Source organism: Numida meleagris, chromosome 7, assembly GCF_002078875.1.
Source record: "Numida meleagris isolate 19003 breed g44 Domestic line chromosome 7, NumMel1.0, whole genome shotgun sequence".
Classification (NCBI taxonomy): Eukaryota; Metazoa; Chordata; class Aves; order Galliformes; family Numididae; genus Numida; species Numida meleagris.
Window position 1 is genome coordinate 19,616,328 of NC_034415.1, and position 21,339 is coordinate 19,637,666.

The window sequence follows — 21,339 nt, forward strand, 5'->3', positions numbered from 1 at the left end:
CTCACCGCCCCCCCACTGCCGGGCCCGCTGCGTCCCGGCGGGGAGAGCCCCGCCCCACTCCGCGGCCGAGCCAATCGCAGCGCGGCTGCGCGGGGTCGGCATGGCAACGTGCGGCTGTTTACGTTTGAAGCGACCAATGGGAAGGGAGGGCGCGTGGGGTTTAAAAGCCGGATGGAGCGGGGGGTGCTACGCGACGCTGAGCGGGGACGTGGAGGTGAGAGGGGTTGGCGGCGGGGCTCTGGGGTGGGGGGGAGGGAGCGTTAAGGCCTGCAGGGGAGGGACCCCGCGGAGAAGGGCCATAGGCGCGGCCTAACGGGACGGGGGAGGCCGTGCCTCGCAGCGCTCCGCTGACCGGCGGGCCCTCCCGCAGCGCCATGGCGCACTTCGTGTTCGAGGCGGACCTGCACGGGCTGCTGAAGCTGGACACGCCGATCCCCAACGCCCCGCCCGCGCGGTGGCAGCGCAAGGCCAAGGAGAGCTCCGGACCCGGCCCCAGCCCCGCCGCCAGCATGTCACCCATGAAACCGGCCAACCGCTCCTACGGCGGCAGCAAGACGCCGTCCAAGACCCCCGGTGAGCGGCAGTGCCCAGCAGCGGGGGGGGGCGGGGGAGCTGCCCGCGCACAGCAGCGGGACTCCGCCAGGCCGCCCCGGCCGGGTGGGATGGAGCTCATCCCTCGCTTCGGGGTGCGCGGAGCTCCGCGCTGGGGCTGGGCGAACCGCTGCCCCCCCCACCCCCCGGCCGGCCGCGTGATGCGGTTCTGCTGGGAGTCGCGTGGGAGGGCTGCGGGCGTTGTCGGCTTCGTGTGCTGAAAGAGCGGAAAATGGCCTCCCCTTCTCTGTGAGCCCTGGTGCTGTTGTTGCAGCAGACCCAGGGAATTATCTCCTTGGCTGTTCCTGATCTGAGCTCGGTGCCTTTATGCAGGGAGGTATGGGGGAGGCCAGGAATTAGCTGCGAGTTGTGGCTCGAAAGGCTTGTGTGCTCCGAGTCCTGCTGTGGTCATGGAGTTTGTCTCCACTGTAGGCCAAACTGGTAAAATGCCTCGTGGAAACAGTGTTCGTTTTGCTTTGGAAGTTTGTCGAACAATATTTGTGTGTGTGAACGCAGGCAAATCTGGCTCCAAAGTACAGAGCACCCCAACAAAAGCTGGGGGGGACCGCTACATACCCAACCGCAGCGCTATGCAGATGGAAATGGCCAACTTCCTCCTAACCAAAGAAAATGACCCTGCTGAAAATTCCCCTACCAAGAAGGTGAGCACAGTACTGCGATTACTATGATCATTGTGAAATACTTAACCTTTCATGTCTCTTCACAGAGAAGCAGACTCTAAATGTGAGCATGGGGATGAGGGTCCCTGCCACCTCCACTTCCAGTGCTGGGCTGTCAGGAGCCTGCAAGTGGAACTGGTACACAGCCCGCACGTATGGGCCTGAGCACAGCTGCTCTGCAGAGGTATTTCCTTAAGCACAGGCTTCTACTTCGGCCTGTGCAGCTTTTGATAGCAGAACTTGTGCTACTGAGACTTTTAAATAGAGAAGGTTACAGAGACCAGAGCTTTGAGCATGAGCACAGTGAAACTGCTGGCAGTAGCTATTCTAGGACAATATCTGCACGGGGAGCGATTCTGGAATGTGTACATAGTACTCTGAAATGTGTTTACGAAGCGTTTGGTCCCTCGTGGCTATAGGTTTCCACACTGGTGATGAGACACTGAATTTGCCTCTTCTCTGTATGAAAATCTCAGCAGGACATGGTGCTGGTGTCTGAGGGAAAACCTACTTTGAGCTGCCTACATGCAGCTGAATCCCACAGTGCAACCAAACTGTCTTCTACCAGCTACAGTTTTGTTTAAGAGTGAAATTCAAATGAGTCTTGCTGAGGGTGGTTTGTTTTTTCCAGGAGCAACAGAAATCCTGGGCAATGAATCTTAATGGCTTTGACGTAGAAGAGGCTAAGATTCTCCGCCTTAGTGGAAAGCCACAGAATGCTCCAGAAGGTATGATGCAGGGTCAGGGTGGTGCAATGCAGGGCCTGTGTGAGGGACTTGGCTAGAGAGATCTGCGTGGAGAACTGCAGCACACATGGTGCTATTTCTGGCCTTGGGAGAGCAGCTGGCTGCATCTCAGAGTTCTTTGCACACTGGAATCTCTCAGGTTTCCTGAAGTTCAGGGGTTGGCATAACAGTTGGCATGTTGTTTGTGTGGGGTTTCTCATTTTTTGTGTTTTTTTTTTTTTTTTAAATGAAAGTTGGGTTATGACTGCCAGTTGTTAACTTGTACTGCAGATAATGTATTTTCCTGAAGTCTGCCTGTAAAAGCTTCCAACTCTCTAGGCAAGAAAGTGTGCAGCAATGGTCACTAAACATAGTGGAATGCAGAAAACTAAATGCTGGTCAGTTAAATGTGTTCTTGTGAATTGGGGGATTGGAACCCACTCTGATTCAGCAATTGATACTGCCAGTGATGCTATAACACAGTGCTCTTCTGCCCAGATCTCTTCTCTAGGACTTGGTTCTAACTGAAGGGGTTTTCTAGCTGGGTGAATGGTCAGGAGGAGGCAGGATATCAAAGCTGTTTCTCTGCACACAGGCTATCAGAATAACCTGAAAGTGCTCTACAGCCAGAAGACTACGCCTGCTTCCAGCAGGAAGCATGGTAGATACATTCCCTCAATGCCCGACAGGATCCTGGATGCACCAGAGATTCGCAATGACTATTGTAAGTAGGCTGCAGTGTTGAGATCATTTTGCAGTGGGGTGAAATACTTAGGTCAGTGTGGTCTGATGAACTGAAACTCTCTAATTGGGCTGTTTCAGTTTCTGTTGCACTCAGACTGGCATTGACCACTTCTGGAGTGTCCCTGTGCTGCCTGATAGTCCAAAGCACTATGTGGGTGACTTGAATTGGGGCTACTTGACTGGGCATGGTGAATCCCAGGAGGCTGCAAGGGGCAGTGCTTGCAAGCACACACAGCTGGTGCAGGTGGGAGATCTGGCATCAGCATTAGTGAAAATATCTCACTGCAGTGCTGTGTTAAGATGCGGGTGGGGCTCTGCATGTAAGCACCGCGTGAGCTGCATTGCTCTTCCAAATTGTAGATCTGAATCTCATTGACTGGAGCTCTCAGAACTTCCTGGCAGTGGCTCTGGACAACTGTGTCTATCTGTGGAATCACTCTTCTGGGGAAATCATTCAGCTGCTACAGATAGAGAATCCAGATGATTATGTATCCTCTGTGTCATGGATTAAAGAAGGAAACTACCTTGCAGTTGGCACAAGAAATGCTGAGGTCCAGGTGAGTGCAGCACTATGAGAGGTGTTGTCTAAAGATTGCTGGAGCTGGGGGGCCTTGGAACAAAGTCTTGGCTAGCACGGGACAGATACAGTGTGTTCTGACTTGCCTTTATCCTTAGGCCCAGGGGAGAGGAGTGTTCTAGGACTTGTTATAGTTCAGTGAATTGCTGCCTAGCATGGGAGCAGAGGGGTGAAGTGGGTGACTTGTGATAGAGGCCTGTATGGAACTTCTCACTAGAGTGCTTCTCTGTCAGAGAGTAATATTGTCTGAAGGTGTCCTTATGCTCACGTTATCATTAGGTAGCACAAATTCTAAGTGACTTTTTTTACAGCTCTATCATCTACTGCTGTTCTCCAAAAGGCTGTAAGTGCCTTTCACTGCAGTGGGAATCCTTCCTGTGGTCTTGTAACTGTTAGTGGTTGCAGCTTCTGTCCGGTGACGCTGAGGGTGCGAAGACTAGTGTAAGGTGGAAGTGCCCCCATCCAGCTGTGGTCAGTGACAAACTGCAGTGGCAAGGCAGACTTCAGGGATTTTCTGATGTCTGGAAAAACTGTTCTGCACATGAGAAATTAATTGCTGTTCCCATACTGAAAAGGTCAAATGCTGGAGACTGTGTAGTAGGGTTTCCTGGCCAAGGAATGATGCTGCTATTCCTTATCCTCTGGAGAACATAATACTCTTGCCTCTCTAGCTATGGGACATACAGCAGCAGAAGCGTCTCCGAAGTATGACCAGCCATTCCTCTCGTGTGGGGTCCCTCAGCTGGAACAGCTACATTCTCTCCAGGTAAAGCTGGGGTGAAGCAGAGTCCAGCTGCTGGACACGGTCAGTAGTGTGGATTAGGGGTGGCCTGTAGGAGCTTCTCTCTTGGTTCAGAGGTTCTCATCTCAAGTCTTCTGCTTGGCCTGTTCTATGTGGGGAGGTCTCCATCTTTTCCTTTCTGTTTGTGCTGAAGTTGTGAAGAGGCTTTGTGGCTGCCCTGCTCATGTCAACAGGCCAGTGACGGTGGCTGCACCCACTGAAACCCAGCAGTAGGAAAGGCAGCCTTGCAAGAGTGCAAGGATAGCTTTTGGTGAAAATCTGCTAGTCTAACACTGTGAACCTCCTCTCCGCAGTGGGTCACGAACTGGGCACATCCACCACCACGATGTCAGAGTGGCTGAGCACCACGTGGCCACTCTTACTGGCCACACACAGGAGGTGTGCGGACTCAAGTGGTCTCTGGATGGTCGCTACCTGGCCAGTGGTGGCAATGACAACCTGGTGAACATCTGGCCATCTGTCCAGGGAGACACTGGAGACTTCACTCCTGTACAGACCTTCACTCAGCACCAGGGTGCCGTCAAGGTGAGTGCAAGTCTGCTGCAGGTACAGTGTGGGGCCATGTCTGTGTGAAAGGTGGGCGTGTAGCACTGGCTGTAGCCCCTGCCTTGTGGGAGGGAGGCTGCCCTGGAGCTGCTGTGGCCTGAGCTCTGGAAGGTGTGGGTGGGAACAGGTTGCCTTTTGTACCTCCTAAAATGAACTGTTTCTTCCTCAGGCTGTGGCATGGTGCCCATGGCAATCAAATGTTCTAGCCACTGGTGGTGGAACTAGTGACAGGCACATCCGCATCTGGAATGTTTGTTCCGGCACCTGTCTCAGTGCTGTTGATGCTCACTCCCAGGTGAGACAAACATCCTGGTGATAAATTTTCTGGCACACCTGATGGCTCCTGAGGCCTTGGCCCTGGGAAAGGTCAGGGAGCCATCAGGGGGCTCATCCTTGCTGATGAGCATCAGCACAAGTAGCTTGTATCTTCATGGCATTTCTGCCTCCTCCCAGGTTTGTTCTATCCTGTGGTCAACAACCTACAAGGAGTTTATTTCAGGCCATGGCTTTGCACAGAATCAGCTAGTGATATGGAAGTATCCAACAATGGCCAAGGTCACTGAACTTCGAGGTAAGCTGGGCTCTTTGCCTGGGGAAGGGAGGGCTGAAGGCATTTACAATCCTCAGTTTGAGCAGACTGTTGTTTGTCTAAGCTGAAGCACCAATAATGGAAAAAAAATAGTGTCCAGGGACATCCTCCAGAATGCTCAAGTGCTCCAAATGTATGCCTAGGATGCGACCTCATAAGCCCTCAGTATGCTATAGGGGCAATGATGCAAGCTGTTGAGGTTTATGAGGGACATAAGTGCAAAAAGTGGTCATTGGGGGGAGGGGAAACCATGGTTTTGTTTAGAATCAGCATAGCCCTGACTGAACACTTCCTTAGGTCACACTGCCCGAGTCCTGAACCTGACCATGAGCCCGGATGGTGTAACAGTAGCATCAGCAGCTGCTGATGAAACACTGCGGCTTTGGCGCTGTTTTGAAATGGATCCCATAAAGAAGAAGGAGAAAGAGAAGGCAAACAGTGCCAAAAGCAGCATCATTCACCAGGGCATCCGATGAGTGCACAGGGTTGGTGTTGGGGGAAGCTGGGAAATGGGCTAACACACTGTACAGTATTTTAAATGTTAATAAACAGCTTTAATTTGCCTTTGCCTTTTAAAGCTGATGGAAGAAAGTGCCATCTGTGGCTTAGATCAACAAGAAACTCTTCCCTGAGGTTTGTTTTCTGGGCAAGAAGTAGCGCTCTGTTTTTTAGGGCCAGCTTGCAACGTGAGGTTCACTACTGGCAGCAGTAACTCTTCTCAAGATAAGTTAATGTCTAGTCCGTGCCTGTGAAGCTCTCTCTTCAGTCCTTCCTCTAGTAAAGTCATATAGGGACTATCCCACTCCTTTTGAACATCTTAACATCCTTAAACCAGAAGGATACAGTGGCCTAGCCTGCCATGGCTAGATATTGGTTCTGGTATTCTGGCAGAGGGAGCAGGGCACATGTTTTTGAACCTTTACCTGAGCACAGGCTATCCTGGCCCCAGCTGCCATGCTACTCTGCATGTGGAACTGGAGGCTGTAGGGCTGCAGCACAGCCTGGGGCTGTCTGGGGAAGCCTGGAGAACCACCTAGCTGTGATTAACATCTTAGCCTATGCAAAGCAGCTTGCAAAGCCTGTGCAACTCAGCCTCCTTTCACCTTCCTTTTCGCCTAGTACCATGCTCCAACCACTTCTGCCATGTAAGTAGACAGAAGCCTCTGGCGGTGGGTATAGGTGCTAGTATTGTGTGCTGTACCAAGGCAGCCACTGTATTAGTCCACACCCAGCAGAGAAGGGCTCAGGCACAGCCTGAGCTCAGCAGAAATCCCTGTGCACCCCATCTGTCACCTAGAAGAGCAAAGGAAGTCTAGGAGCAGAGGAGGTCAACTTCCCTTCAGACGCAAAGCTCAGAGCAGCAATTGGATCCTACAAGGAAGAACTCACATACAAGATTTGTTCCCTTCCTAGTGCAGTTTTTCCACCTACCTCCCTGCAATAGTGGATTATCTTCCTCAGGGCTTGGCTTGCCTATGTCCTTAGCACATACTTGCCTCTAGAAACTCTGCTTCTACACAGCTCTTGAAAGTCCCCTGAGCATCACTGGAAGGAGATGGGATTACAGTGTTCTTCCCTTGGCCCCATACTGGTCCTTCTGCCCTGGAGGGAAGGAGGGAGCTGGGCTCACAGAGCAAGCCCAGCAACTCCCATATAGGGTGTGTAAATGCAGTTTGAAACAGCCTGCCCCCAACAGGGAATAAATGACTAAGCTCCACAGCCCACCCCTGGAAAGACCACAAGCTAATAGGAACAATTGGAGGAAGGGCAAGCAGAGCACACAGAGGGAACAGCCCTCTTTTAGAATATCAAGTGTAAGTAGTTTAAACTCTTGTTACTATTTTGGGCAAAAGCAAAGACAGTCCCATCTTCAGTAAGAGCCAGCTAGGAGAAGCAGGGAGGGGAAAGGAGGCTAAACAATAGCAGAACTCCATCTCAGCTGGATTGCCTCCTGCTCAAGCTGTGAATTCTGAGCACTGAGCTGACATGCCACCACTTCAGGAAGGACCAGAACTCTCCTGTCAGTCCCTACTCCCAGAGCAGCAGCAGTAGGAACAGGGAAGGATGTTTACACAGGGCAGCAGCCTAGCCTTCCTCCTAAGTGATGTGCAGTGAGGCAAGGCAGAGCAACTGAGCTCTCACCCACACCAACCCCAGCTGCACAGCTTTGGCTAGGCTTCCACTAAAGCTCTCCTGCACCACAATCAAATCTACAGTGAAACTCACCGTCTGGAGGCCTGCTGGGTTCACGCATTCCTCCTTGCCATGCAAGCTGGCTGGCTACCCACCCCACTTATCAGGCTTGAGTCAGCACTCAGGCCTGGCCTTCCCATTCAATCCCAGGTGATGGGGAAGGCAGTACTAACCACCCTGAATAAAAGCCAAACTGTTTCAGCTGGTAGAGGGGAGCAGAACCCAGCTGGGGAAGCCATACTGCTGTAGCAGGAGCAAGAAAGCAGCAGCAGAAACTCTCCTCAGTCCAGCCTGAAATGCTTTCTGCAGAGACCAGCACTTCAGCAGTACCCAGCAATGGCAACAGCTTTAAGCAGATTCCTTTCCCTCCCCTTCAGAAAGCATCTGGCTGGCCTCCCTCCTGTTTTCCCCATCACCTGGGTTTCCAGAGTCTCTAATCTCCACTCCACCCCACTTATGCACTGGAGCCAGGACAGGATTTCTGAAAAGCAGCAGCTTCTCCTGGCCCTGGTCCCAGCCCACACCTCTGTTCCACCCCAGCCATTCTTTAACAGGGTGGAGCCACTTTCACAACAGGAGCTTTGACACATTTCCTGCCCTGAGCACTCCTCTACCAAAGCACTTGCAAACAATCTGCCATCTGCTTCATCAGCAGAGTACAGCCCTCTCCTCACCAGCACAAACCTGCTACACCAGCTGCTTCTCCCAGCCCTGCCTCCAAAACCACTGGGCAGGACCAAGCAGCTGGAACAGCTTCACAGCACAGCAAGCCAGGAAAACAAAGAGCACAGAGCCATTTCTCCTTCTGTCTGTTTATTTATGATAGAAGAGCAGCCCAATCTGACTGGGCCTGGCTCCTTCACCTCATCCTCAAGGCCACTGAGACAGCTTTGGTTAGTCAGAGCAGGTGACAGGCACCAGGCCCAGGAGAGCTGCTGCACTGCCCTGCTGAATGGCAGAGTATATCTTCACTCAGGCCTAGCAGGATCCATGAAGGCAAGAGGTGTTCCCCATTACACCACAGCAGGGTACACTACAACCATCCTCCACTGCGCTCACGTGGGGCCAGAGCAGAGCCAGTCCCAGGCAGGAGAGCCCAGGAGCCAACTCTAGGGGCAATTATTGCTCAAGTCTTGAGTTGCAGGAATGGAAGTGGCCCAAAGCACAGTGAGCTTGGCATCCCTCACTCCAGAACAAACCATCAGTTGCCATTCTGGATCACATACGCATGGCTAAAAGCACATGCTCAGCACTCAGCCCAGGCACAGAAAGGCAATGCAAGGCAACCTGGGCTTATTACACAGTAGAGGCATTTCAGGCTGTCACAACCCCTTTGTACTAGGCACAAGGCATGTGTATTGTACTGGGCAGCTCTGGGCCTTCAAGTACCACACATTTGCTGCCCCTACATTCTCCGCAGCCACACCAGAGCACAGACACCAGGGCAGGACCCCCTCACCACCACCTGGGTATACAGGGACCACAAGGGACACACAGCATTGTGGCATGAAACAAAGTGGCACAAGGCATGGTAGAGCAGGAGCACTCACACTTGAGCTGGCAGCAGCAAGCAACCAGGGACAAGTCACTTCATCCACACAGGCTCTCATGAGCCAGGGAAGAGGAGAGGGCACCAGGACAGAGATCAGTCTCTTCTTTTGGTCCTACTCAGAAGGAAATGGCCCCCAGGCAGAAGGGCCAGATGCAGGCACTTGGGGGAAATTCCTTTGGAAACACTGGAATGGGACTGCAGCCCCAAGTTGTGATGCAGGCAGCTGCCTCTCTGTTCAACAACAGTGAGAAACAGCACAAGCCCTCCCAAGAGCAGGACAAGTTGCCCATGGCTGCTCAGGGCAGAGGGGCTGGGCATGCAGACAGAGGACAGCAGGGCTGGGCACAGGGGTACAACAGTCTGTAGGCACTTGACTTGGCTAGTGGCACCCAGGAGCAGGGGAACAGGTCCCAGCTGCCTCTGCCCCGGGGCTCTCATTGGCTCTGGGAGGGCCAGGCTGCCCTCTAGTTGGCTTTGACCTTGCCGTTGGTGACAGTGCCATTCTCATGGATGCTGCTACCATTGTGCTGGGCTGCTTGCTGAGCCACCTTGGGCAATCGTTTGCCTTTGGTATAGGACTGGTACCAGAAGTTGGAGAAGAGGATGAAGAAGATGGTTCCATAAATCCAGATAAGGTGGATAAAGATGGGAAACTGGTACTGGCAGGTGGGCATGAAATAATACTGGGAGATGTGGATGGAGACAATCACGAACTGTGCCTGGGGAACAAGGCAGAACAGGAACAAATTACTCATGAGAGTCAGCTCAAGGATTTCCCACTATACACCCTTCTAAATGAAACCCGTAGACTCTTTGGCCATCTTAAATACAGGTTCTTATAGCAAGGAGCAGCCAGCAGTAGCTGGAAGACGCAAGCACAAGTCTCAGAGCAGTGTTTATCTATCACTCTCCCAACATAGCCACAGCCCAGAGGCAGCAGGCTGAGCAGTCCCCATGCCCTAACCAGGCTGTTAGGACTATCAGGGGCCACAACAGGCCAGGGCTGCTAGAAACTCAGAGTGAAAGACTAGGGAAAGAGACAGCTACAGCTCCTGGTTGCATCTTTTGTATGTACAAGCACTGATCTGCCCATCACATCAGAGGCTGAGGACATACACTACTCCATAGCACAGACTCACCAGCTGGATGGCCGTGATGTGTTTTTTCCACCACAGGTACTTCTGGAAGGCAGGTCCTGCTGCTGAGAGTCCATAGTAGAAGTACATGACAACGTGCACCATAGAATTGATCATGGCATGGAATGAGCCCATTCCCCCTGTTAACCAGATTTGCATGAGAATAAGTCAATTATCTGCAGCAAATCTGTACTACAAAAAAAAAATCTGAGGAGCCTACCAGCAGTAGAAACCCCCTTCCTTGTTTAGCTGATAGTAACTCCACCCTTCCTCCAGCCACTTCCCATCTTACCTGGTCCAAACTTTGCCCCCCACCACCAGCTCCAGGGCAGAACAGAGTGGTGGAAAAGGTGCAGGAATGTGACCTGTTCATTCTTCTTCCTCAGGACAAAGATGACCTGCAATGAGAGCCCAACAGCATCAAGGGCCAGCATCCCCAGGAGCAGGTGAAACAACCCAGGCCACTGTTTCAGTGTCCAGTCTCAGTGATGCTTCCCCCCAAGATCACTGCAACCACACATTAGGTTACTCCACAACTTCCAGAGTCATGATGACAGAAGTAGCTTCTGAGATATCCAGAATGACCCTCCCCCCCCCCCCCATCAGTGACACCAGATAGAAGCACTGGCAGTTCAGCCTGAAAGGGCCAAAGGAGGTACCTACTACCTCAAGTACATTGGGCCTTAAATCCTTGCCCAAAGCAATGATTAATTTTCCCCCAAGAACAAGGCCTCTCCAGTAACTTACTCACCGTGTCTGTCAGTTCAATGAACTTGGAAAAGACAAACAGCCAAGCAACACGGACCATCTGTAACAGAAGAGGTTAACATGAGACCCGTGTCAACCAGAACATGCCCCATGACCAAATGCCTCCATACAGGAACCCTAGAATGACACTAAAAGCCAGGTACCAAGTCATTTGCCTAAGAGGAGAGGCAGGGAACTTGCTGTCCAGACAAGCACTGAAAGCCATCCCAACTTATAAGAGGCAACAGAACTCACCCGGAGGGCCTTGGGGTCCTGTGAGAAGTCCACAGGGTCACATCGCCAGGTGTACCCAGTAAGCCACCCTGCCATCAGAAACTGTAACAAGAGCATCAGAGTGAGGTCCAACACACAAGCCACTGCGTTTCCCAGCCCTGCTCGAAATACAGGGAAGAACCCACAAAGGGCTCTCCCATGACCCACACAGCTTGCATGGATTGCTTTATATGTGCCAGACAACATCTGCTGCTGGCAACTCACCTCATAGACTATGTAGAGTGAGAGTCCCACCAGGAAGAAGTTATATAGCACCATGAACTTCTTCAGGTTTAAAGGCTTCCTGTTTGCCATTAGCCGGGGACCCAAGGAGAGTACAAAGTAGACATATGCCAGAAGGATGCCCAGCACAAGGAATGGGGACTGCATCAGTGGATAATCAGCAATGCGGGGGTCTGTGGAGAGAGCCATGGTGCACAGCAGTAAGCATCCCAACCCCAATCTGCTAACAGCAGTGCTAACACCAGAATAAAGTTAAGGACATGAAAATCCCATTCTCCAAAGACAGGGAAGAGTACAGGCAAGGGGTGACCTGGTAACAAAGACTGGAGAACACAGAAAAGCTGCATAAGGTACAGTCTGAAGCTGTGCTGCGGAGCTGCCTGGAGGAGGGCACAAATGCCTCAACAACACTGAGGCAAGACAGTCTCAGGCAGCCCAAAAACCCCAGAGCTGCATTTATATTAAGGCAAAACACAGCTAGACCTGCACTGCACCAGGTATGGCAGAACACACCCCCAGGTCTGTGGCAGTAGAGCATATCATGCCACCTGCCCTGCATCTACATAGAGCCACTCACCTGCTTTCTTCATGAAGTCCTGATACATAGTCACAATCCCCTCCATGGCAGTGGCAGTATGTCTGTGGAGAGATGACGGGCAGATTAGGCAACAGCTGTCCCAGGAGAGCAGCCTGCAGAGCACATCCCTACACATCACATTTTGATCACAGCTTCAGGGGTCCTGTCATGCTTATCTGGTTGTCCTTGCTTCCAACTGATTATATACCAGCATCCACTTCCCAGTGAAGCCACGCAGTACCTACCCCTCTTCCATGAACCTGATCCTGTCTACCCAGCTCTGCTGGAAACCCCATCATCTACCACCTGCAGTCCTTCCAAGGCAGATCCTAACATTTCATTTAAGAAAGCTCCCAACCTCAGCACTGTATTTCCATCTCCTTAATCTTACTCCTGCTGAAACATGCTCAAGTGTTACCACCGCTGACAGCCATGATGTTGCTGAGCAGAAATCCCACCCATTCTATCCCTTCCTCCAAGACGGAGCACAGGAATCACTTCCCACACATGGGTCTGGAAAAATGGGTCCCCATGGCAGTCTCCCTGGAGGATTACTGCTGCCACCATCAGGAAGCACACAGCTGGTCCAAGGAGCAGCTGGGAAGCTGAAGTGATCTTCTTCCCAGCAGGGAGCATTCAGTAGCAGTCACACCAGCACCCCTCCTTCAACTTTGACCAGGCAGGACAGCAGCAAGCACCGCACAAGATTAGCAAGCATTGAAATGGCATCATTCACAGTGGCCTGCTATCCACCTTCCCATTCACCACTCAAGACAGCAAGCCTGTACCACCACAGCAGCAGTGCTGGCTCTGTGCTCACTCACACCCTGTTCCTCTGAACTGGGCAGCACTACCCACCTCCCTCCAACAACCCCTTCACCCCACTGCCAGAAGTACCCCTTCAAGTGAGGCTGCAGAGCAGCCAGCATCCCCAGAGACCCCAGGAAGCTTCGCTGGCAGCAGAGGAGGCAGTTCCTGGCTTCAGCTTGGAAGCAACCACAACAACAGGACAGAGTGCAGAGCAGTCCCACACCTCTGGGGCACCAGCATCAAAACTGATGCTCACCTTCCTAAACCAAAGGAAGTAAGGTGTTCAACAGCAATAGTCACTTGCAGTTTCACTCTAAGGTCCCAGACACTAAGACTGTCCACTCTCTTCACATAGCAGAAGCCAGAGAAGCATAGCAGGAACTACAGCATCCTTGAAAACTACTTAAGGCTTCAGCTGTGGGAAGGACAGTAAGTATAGCTCTTGAAAGCCACTGAGCTTTAAGCTGCTCTCATGAGAGGGAGCAAGCAAGCTCCAGACTCATCTGCTGAGTTTCATACTTTGACCACAACATCCAGCTACACCTCTATTTGCTATATTGAGTAGCCCTCAATAGTTAGTTCCCAGCACAGGTACCTGACTTTTCAAGCTCAGTGTTTATCTTATCAAGCTGAGTGAGTCAGTCTTCTCTGGAGCACTTAGCTATTTAGGGCAGGCTGGGATAAGACAAAGGCACCTACAAGCTCAGAGCTACATCTCACACTCCTGATACAGAGACAAGCTTAGAAGCTATAGATTACTCTGCTGAATCCATTGCAAGGAAAGGAGGCATTGGTCTTGTCCTGAACAAAGGCTCTGGGCAAGCACCAGGACTCCCACCAGGGTAGAACTAGAGGCATTATGCTACAGACCCTTATGGAAAGGATGTATGAGTTTTTCCACAGCAGCAGGATACTGTTCTGTTTAACAGAGCTAAAAGCAGCCACATTTTGAGGGACTCCAAGGTCTCTGGGCCTCTGCAAGATCTGGTATCCTCACTGGCATGCCACTTGGTCCTGCAAGCAGAGACCAAAGTCCACCTTGCTCAGTAAGCAGATGCTGGTAAGTCCCACCCACTTCCATCTCCTGAAGGCCAGCCATGGCCTTCAGATGGAGCTGCAAAAGGGTGATAGTAGAGCAAACCCAAGCATTACTTTCCACCAGGCAGAAGGACGTGAAATGCATTGGCCTTCCTGAGTCACAGGGGCTCCATGCTGTTCCACACTGGAAAGCAGAAAGGCTGGCAAGTCTCCAGGAGCCTCATCCCTCTAGAACACCAACACTTTGTGTCTCTTTGCACACTGAGAGGAGTTACTATTCAGCTAGGTATCTGCTCTTACCATGCTACACTACACAATATACCATAGGAGTTTACAGCTCACAGGTTGGTACAGGAGAAATAATTGCTCTCCTTTGACTCCAAGATCCTGATCCTCTTGTGCAAGAAACTGGGAGGAGATTGGAGATCCCAAAACTGAGCCTTGATTAGCTCAAGGGAAGTTAAAAAACAGGTTCAAGCTTCCCAAAGCACCTTGGGGCCCAAACACACTCCCACATGCTGCCTGAAGGCCTTGCAACACATCTGCTTCCACCTCTCACCAACAGGTTATCACTTCTATCTCAGGGGAAATTTCATTTGCAGGCTAGAGCAGCAGGCCACATTCTGTCCCAGTAACCAACATTGAGGATTAGACGCTTACCTACACTAAGCAGTTGGACACACTGCAGATTTCCAACAAGCTATGCAGCCAATTAGTGCTACTTCAGCAAGAACAGTAAGGCCCTTTACAATAAGTCCCAGTAGCCTGACCACAGCATTGTGAACCAGTGACAGACAACAGCTCAACCCATGTAGCTTTAACTCACAGAGGACACACATCTTTCAAAGCACATATCTTTCACCATACAGCAGCTATCACAAGCAACAGACTGAGCTCCAGCAGCCTAGTAACCAGCACTCCTATTTCATCAGTATTCAAGTCCAAAATCAGTCCTGTAATAGGCAAGAAGGCAAGCCACGATAATCTCCCACTAGTTTAATTACAGACAGCACCAAAACAGTCTGACTGGTGGCTGCAGAGCTGGCCTTGCTGAACTGGTTACAGCAGGCCTGGTTTTCATGAGGCTCCCAAGGGAGAAGCAACCCTCTAAGGTCAGGAGATAACCAGCAGGCTGGATAACAAGCCAACCCTCATCCCTGACCTACAAGCTGGCAGCAAGGCATGCTGACTGCTGATGAACTCCATAACCCCAGGGAAAAGGCCTCCTCCAAAGCTCACCCTCCCCTAGCTCCACCCCAGCACAGCAAAAGCACCTGCCCAACCTCCCAGAGCTCCAGATCCCAAAGGGGTCTGGCAGTGCCTGTGCACACTCCAAGTGCTCAGAGCCTACATTTCCCAGCAGGGCCACAGGAATCTACAGTTCAGAAGATCTGCTGGTGGCAGCTGCTACTGCAGAAGACCAGGACTGAGAACCCCAGAATGTTGTGACTTTGAAGCTACTGCAGGCAGGAGCACACACAGAAGGCATCACAGTTGGAATCTCCAGCCATCACACATAGCAGTCAGTCAGCTCCAGGATGAGCTCTCCTTAACCTACAGGCAAGTGAACTCATCAAGACAAGCACAACAGCATAAAACAATATCATAAACATAAAACAATAGCAGCAAGGCAGTCAGAGACCAGGCAGCAGGAACTTGAGCATCTCTGAGCAGCAGCACCCTGCTCTCTATGAGCTCTGAAGGGGGGCTGTTGTAAGACTGAAGTTTACCATGACTTAGAACTGGATTTTCTCCTTCTGCAGCTCCATCCCAGGAGGAAGAGGGGACAATACTCAGTCAGTGCACACTCAGTTTCACACACAGCATCTTGGGAAGCAAGCTCAAGCACATACAGCAGAGAGCATTCAACAGGAGAGCTGCATTTAAGTATATGGTGGTATATTACTGTAGATTATCCCAGCCATCTGCCTGAAGACTCAGCTGGAACACTGCTGTCCACATGCTAAAGTCATATCTTCCCCCTTTCCCTCCCCCAAGAGAAATGAGGATCTAAGAGAAACGTCTGAGCCCCAAGTCACAGGGCAAAGACGACCAGCCTGGCACAAGAGCACAAGATGCTACACTTCAAGTGTGGAAAACAAAGCCAAGAGACTTGGGGTACAGTAAGAGAACAGAGCTGTCCTAGCCTGATACCTCAGCTCTGAGGACTGGTGACAGACACCCTGACCAGAGTCTGATGACAACTAGTCCCAGACCTCCCAGCCCAAGAGGTAGTACAAAGCTCCCCAGTGACATCTGTAGTTAACACCACCAGACAAGGTCCTTCTTGAATCACACATCAATTTGTTATTTCCTCTGGCTCAGCTATTTCATGCTAAATGAAAAAGGACACTGCTTACAGCCTAAAAACAGATGGTCAGCATCAGTATACTTTCATGACAATACAGAAGGGTTGTGTTCCCAGTGAAGGGGCAAACTCAAGCTCTTGCTATGCAACAGCTCTGAGAAGAGTGTAATTGCAGCCACTACTGGAGACAAGTTGGTTGAGTGCTGCTCCTCACACATCAGCTCCAAGCAGCACAATGTGATTGACCTGTCTGAAGCTGAGCAGTTGAAGCTCATCCTCAGCAGGTGGGTGTTAACACCATACACTCTCCAGTAGTGGCTGTAAAACCCTTAGGCTTCTGGATAGCATCCTACAAAGATTACATCCTCCCCTACCCATGCTTGCTAGAAGGAGCGAGAAGAGACTCCCAGACTAGCAGGCAACCTGCAGAGTCTGGGTAGTCATCAGATCCCCTCAAGCTTACAGGGGAACAAACAAGCCTGCAGCAATACAGCTTAGTAACCTTGTGCAAAAAAAACAAACTAGGCAGACAGACTCAGAGACATAACTTGCAGTGAAAGGTCTATATCCAACCAGTGTTTTCTTCAGGGACAGCATCTTCCTGAACTGACCAAACAAGCCATCAGAGTAGGCTTATTCTTTATCATACCCAGTAATGGTGACTCCATGTTCAGAGTTCATATCATTACAGGTGAGAGCTTTCAGGCAAAAAGGTAACACGGGGATAAACTCTGACACTGAAAGGAACAAGCATGAAGGCATAAAGAAACTAGGCAAAACATCTATAGAAGAGCAATGTTGTTGTCTTAAGCTAGTCACAGTGACCCTGTGTTATACTCACATAGTACCAGGTGGGGCAGAGATGGCTGGGCTACCTATCTGAAGCAGTGGCACACAGCAACCCCACATGGTACAAAGCAAAGAGCACTCAAAGAATAGAATTAAGTAGGCGATGAAGGAGGACACAAGGTTAGACCAAGTAGGGCTGATCCCAACACCTACTACTAGAAGTAGGTCAAAGCCCTCTGGCAGAAGAACACTGATCACCCCTATCTGCATGTGGGATGGACACAGCACTAGCGTGCTCTCTTCTGTGGTGTTCATGATCATGCAAATACCTCATAACAGGGCTCCAAACCCATTCCCACAGCAGTGTCTGTAATCATTACAGAGTAATAATCAGCATGCTGTCCCATCCAGGCATAAGCACTAATTGGAGAGTGACACTAAAACAAGATGGGTATTTGAAGTCTACAAAGCAAGCAGCAGAAAGACAAGACTCTTGAAATCCCTCTAATAGCTCTGCCCTGACTATTCAAAAAGCCCAGATACAAACTCAGAGCCACTTCTCATCCAGAGAAGGGCTCACTGCCTACAACTTATCATGCCATCAGCTTCAGGCTTCCCTATCCCCCGCACAAAGGGAAGCACAGTCACACAACCATCTTCAAACAAGAGAGTTATGTACACTGGCAATACTAGAGATGCCAGAGACTCCAGCAGCATCATAGCTACACAGCAGGACACAGTAGCCCTAAGGCATAACAGGTGGCACCTCTAACAGGGTTTATGAGCATTAGGCCTCATTATCTCCACAGGTGCAGACTGATCACTTAAAGCTGAGTGTATTGCTTCTCCCACTAGTCCCTAGAGAGAGAAAGCCTCTTAGGGTTAAGTAAAAGCAGCATGGGATATAACCCCCTATGTATACAGAACAAGTCTATTAGCAAACCACAAGCAAGTAGTTCATCAGATCAATGTTCACAGATTAAAAGCACACTCGCATCACAGCTGGATAACATGCTGCCTCAGTGACTGCTTATGTCCTGATCCATCCTACAAGGGAAGGATCAACCTAAAATTAAACAGACTCCAAGGAAAAAAAAAAATCAAGAACTACCAGACCTAGTTGCTTCCCCACAAAACTGCAGTCCCAAATACAGCCAGACACAGTCCTGTTGTTGTGGAAAGGCTGAGGCAGGGAGCTGAGAGCTGCAGCCTGTCATCTCTGAGCAACAGCAGCCCCACAGTTCCTGGGGACCAGCTCCTCCCTGCTGAAGCTCAGGCTGCCTCACCTGTTTGACTGGCAGAAACCAGACTTTCCAGCCCACATACTCCCACCATGAGAGCCAGCAGGGCACATGCTAGTGCAAATCCAATAGAAAAGCATAGAAACAAGCAAAATCTCTTGGGTCATCATGGACATCACTCCCAATATCTCTTAAGCTCATTCCCAAAGGATCACAGCCAAAGAGCTGTGAGAAGGAGAAACTGCTCACCTCCACCCTACGACAATAGCGCAAAGTCAATCACAGCAATGCAAGGAAGCAGAGCATCATGGAAATGCAAAGCTCTTCTCCATCAGGAAAAAACAAAAGACACTATGCACCTTGCTTTCACTTAAAAAAAGTGATACTGACCTAGAGGTGTCTTGCAGCATGACTATTCCCCTCTTCCCCTAGCCCATTCTATCAGTTTTACTAGGACTATATCATATTTCTGTTCCAGAGGACCATACATGCTCTCCATAACTAACAGGCTTACAGGGAAATAGAGATGAGAATGCCATGTAGGGCAGGAGCACAGAGGCCTGGGCTGTGTGGGTGGCATAGCTTAATCCCTACACTGAGATGCAGCAAGGAGAGGCTGCTGCAACAGCTGGCATCATGCTGCATCTCAAAGGAATATGTTGTCAGCAGCAGCTCACACCCACAAGCTGAAGGGACTCACCTCTTTTAAGAAGATAAGGATACAGCAGCCTCAGTCAAGCCCCAAGGGCTCAGTCAACTGTTTGACTCTGTAAGCCATCCCTAAGAAGCCACCCAGCAGGTCTGGTGGCAAGGTCAGCTCCATCCACCTAGGAATCTGCCCTGGCTGCATTCTAGCAGAAGAGAAGGTGGACAATTTTGGGCAGCACCACAGGATGGATGCATTGCTGCACAGACAATCCCGGCATGGGGATGAGATGCTCTGCAGGATGCACTAGCAGCAAAGTACCTTGTGTTACCCAACAACATCCACCAAACAAGTGCATCAGCCTCCACCTGGAGGAGGCCTCACTTCTTCCCGTCCTTAGAACTCCAGAACTAAGGCAGAAAGCCATAGGGACAGCATCAAGCAGCCCCTCTGCACTACTCCAAGAGCAGCTGTGGAAAGGAGTCCATACACTGAGGCACACAGACTGCCTCCACACTTGTCATGATGCCCTGACATTTATGCTGCCTCATTAGGCCTTATGAAATCAAAGCTACAGCTTCACTGACATTGTACATTATCACAACTGGCCCGTGTACATGACCTACAGATCAAGCACGCACTGCGTACAGGAAGTCAGATAAACGTGCATTTGGCCACAGTTATTACATCTGCAGTCGTCCAGCATGCATAGACCCCATGCACAACAGCCTGGGTACTGCTGCTATCAGGAAGGTGACAGGGACCTCCTCCCACTGGCATTCCACAGCAAGGGCCAGAAGGAGGACGGGCACCTACACCAGCCGGCGCTCAAAGCCAACATTGTGCTCCCGGCAGAGGCCTGGTACTGCCATCCTGACCGGAGGAGGAGGGCAGAGGAATCTCTCAATGGCACATTGATGCCGAGGGCTACGTAGGAGAACCCTCCCCAGCCTCTGCGCTGCCGGCGAAGGCTGCTCGTGCCCTACTGCGAGGAAGCCCCACTGCAGCCCCAGCTGCGGCAGGGTCCGTCCGGAGCCAAGCACGGGGGGCTCAGGGCCCTCACCTCCCATCCCGCCGCGTCACGGGCCGCAGGCCGGCGGGAGGCAGCTCAGCCCCGCAGCCGCCCCTTCCGTCCCCCACCCGCCCCGGGGCGAGCGGCGCGGGCGGCGCCCGGCTGGGCCGCGGGGCGGGGTGAGGCTCCACCGGGGCCTACCGCGGCCCTGAGCCCCGCAGCCCGGAAGTGCGAGGACGGACGGTTCCACAGCCACCGGGCCGCGCCGCAACACGCCGGGCACCCCGCACCGGCTCTGAGCACCGCTACCGGGGCAACGCCGATGCGCTCCGCCCGCCTCAGGCTCGGTGCATTCCCGGCTCGAGCCGGCTGGCGTCGTCACCCCCACAACCGTGTCAGTCCCGCTCCGTGCCTTCCTGCCCGGCGGCGGCCGCGCCCAGCGGCCCAGGGCCTCGCCACCTGCCGGGGCCATGTCGCAACACCCGGCCCTCCCCATCAGACCTCGGCCACCCCAGGCCAGGCCCCCCACCGCGGCGCCCACGCTGTCGCAGGACTCGGTCTGCGGGACACCGCCCGTCTCCTCCCGCGCCCCGGAGCATCCCGGGTGACAGGAACGCGGGCGCACGCACGCGGCTGCTGCTGGCACTTCCTGGCCGCGGGCTGCCCGCCGCCAAGCGGGCACATGGCAGCGTCCGAAGCGCCAACCCCGAGCTTCGGGGCACCCCCTACAAAGCAGCCCAAGGCGCTTCCAACAGCGAACCCCAACCCACCAGCGAGTTACACATCTCGCCCCAAATCCCTTAAACCGCCCCCCAAACCCTCTTACTCCCCTCCCAATAATCCTTTAAGGGAGGATCAGCCCTATCAGGCACGGCCGAACCCAGCACCCACAGCCCCTTCGGCCGGCTGGCCGGTCCTCCCGCCCCACCGAGCTCCGCAGATGTGCGGAGCCCACCAGCACACCCACTCACCGCCTGCCGCACCCCGCTTCGCCCGCCACCACGGCTGCCCAGCACTTATATAGTGCTGCCCTGCCCCCCACGCCGCTGACGATTGGCCTCGAATGAGAAAGCTCCGCCCCTTTTGGGAGGAGCTCTTCCCTCAAGGCCAATCGTCGCTAGAACTGCAGCCCGCCCATTTTATGGCCACGCCCACACTGGCATCACCTCAGGGCTGGGGGCGAGTGGAAATCTCAAGTTTTACTGGGAGGGTGCTGGGTTTGGGGTGGTTTTGGCTGATTTTGAGGGGCGAGGCAGCTCCCTGCAGAGCGAGAGTGATAGACGAGTGGCATATGTGTAGTGTTTTTTGTAATGATGTCACACCAGCTACCATAAGCACTTCAGAACACAGAAGGACTCCTCAAAGACCTCCAAGTCTGATCACCTTGCTGTCTCAAACACCTCTTCATCGTGTATTGTCTTCACGTGCTTATCAAACTTCACCACAAAATATTTGGGTTTTTATCCATGCTCTTCTGATCTGAAGCCTGTTTCAGAATTCACTGTTCTAATTCTTGGGAA

General features: G+C 52.1%; 2 protein-coding genes across 6 annotated transcripts; one reads left to right on the top strand and one right to left on the bottom strand.

Annotated features, from left to right (window-relative positions):
* On the top strand, positions 73–5,831 carry CDC20 (cell division cycle 20). Of its 2 annotated transcripts, none has more exons than XM_021404840.1 (11): positions 73–214; positions 371–573; positions 1,108–1,253; positions 1,903–1,999; positions 2,592–2,720; positions 3,101–3,297; positions 3,989–4,083; positions 4,413–4,644; positions 4,835–4,960; positions 5,119–5,236; positions 5,552–5,831. In XM_021404840.1, the coding sequence occupies exons 2-11, from the start codon at positions 375–377 to the stop codon at positions 5,728–5,730; spliced, it is 1,518 nt and encodes a 505-aa protein (XP_021260515.1). In that variant the 5' UTR covers positions 73–214; positions 371–374; the 3' UTR covers positions 5,731–5,831. The 2 variants fall into 2 exon arrangements, with proteins under 2 accessions (XP_021260515.1, XP_021260516.1); XM_021404841.1 differs by lacking the exon at positions 1,108–1,253 and adding an exon at positions 1,319–1,455.
* Positions 8,244–20,874, bottom strand: ELOVL1 (ELOVL fatty acid elongase 1). Of its 4 annotated transcripts, none has more exons than XM_021404856.1 (8): positions 20,791–20,874; positions 11,976–12,037; positions 11,381–11,571; positions 11,138–11,218; positions 10,887–10,943; positions 10,428–10,533; positions 10,139–10,275; positions 8,244–9,718 (listed from the first exon to the last, which is right to left on the bottom strand). In XM_021404856.1, the coding sequence occupies exons 2-8, from the start codon at positions 12,019–12,021 to the stop codon at positions 9,464–9,466; spliced, it is 873 nt and encodes a 290-aa protein (XP_021260531.1). In that variant the 5' UTR covers positions 12,022–12,037; positions 20,791–20,874; the 3' UTR covers positions 8,244–9,463. The 4 variants fall into 4 exon arrangements, with proteins under 4 accessions (XP_021260531.1, XP_021260529.1, XP_021260530.1 ...); XM_021404854.1 differs by lacking the exon at positions 20,791–20,874 and adding an exon at positions 20,349–20,431; XM_021404855.1 differs by lacking the exon at positions 20,791–20,874 and adding an exon at positions 20,321–20,345.

Coding starts and splice junctions, on each gene's coding strand:
- ELOVL1 (XM_021404856.1), bottom strand. CDS start 12,021: ATGGAGGGGATTGTGACTATGTATCAGGACTTCATGAAGAAAGCAG. Junction 10,534..10,886: donor TCATTGAACTGACAGACACG/GTGAGTAAGTTA, acceptor CTCTCATTGCAG/GTCATCTTTGTCCTGAGGAA. Junction 10,276..10,427: donor GGGGGCAAAGTTTGGACCAG/GTAAGATGGGAA, acceptor TCTGGTTAACAG/GGGGAATGGGCTCATTCCAT.
- CDC20 (XM_021404840.1), top strand. CDS start 375: ATGGCGCACTTCGTGTTCGAGGCGGACCTGCACGGGCTGCTGAAGCTG. Junction 3,298..3,988: donor CAAGAAATGCTGAGGTCCAG/GTGAGTGCAGCA, acceptor TTGCCTCTCTAG/CTATGGGACATACAGCAGCA. Junction 5,237..5,551: donor CAAGGTCACTGAACTTCGAG/GTAAGCTGGGCT, acceptor ACACTTCCTTAG/GTCACACTGCCCGAGTCCTG.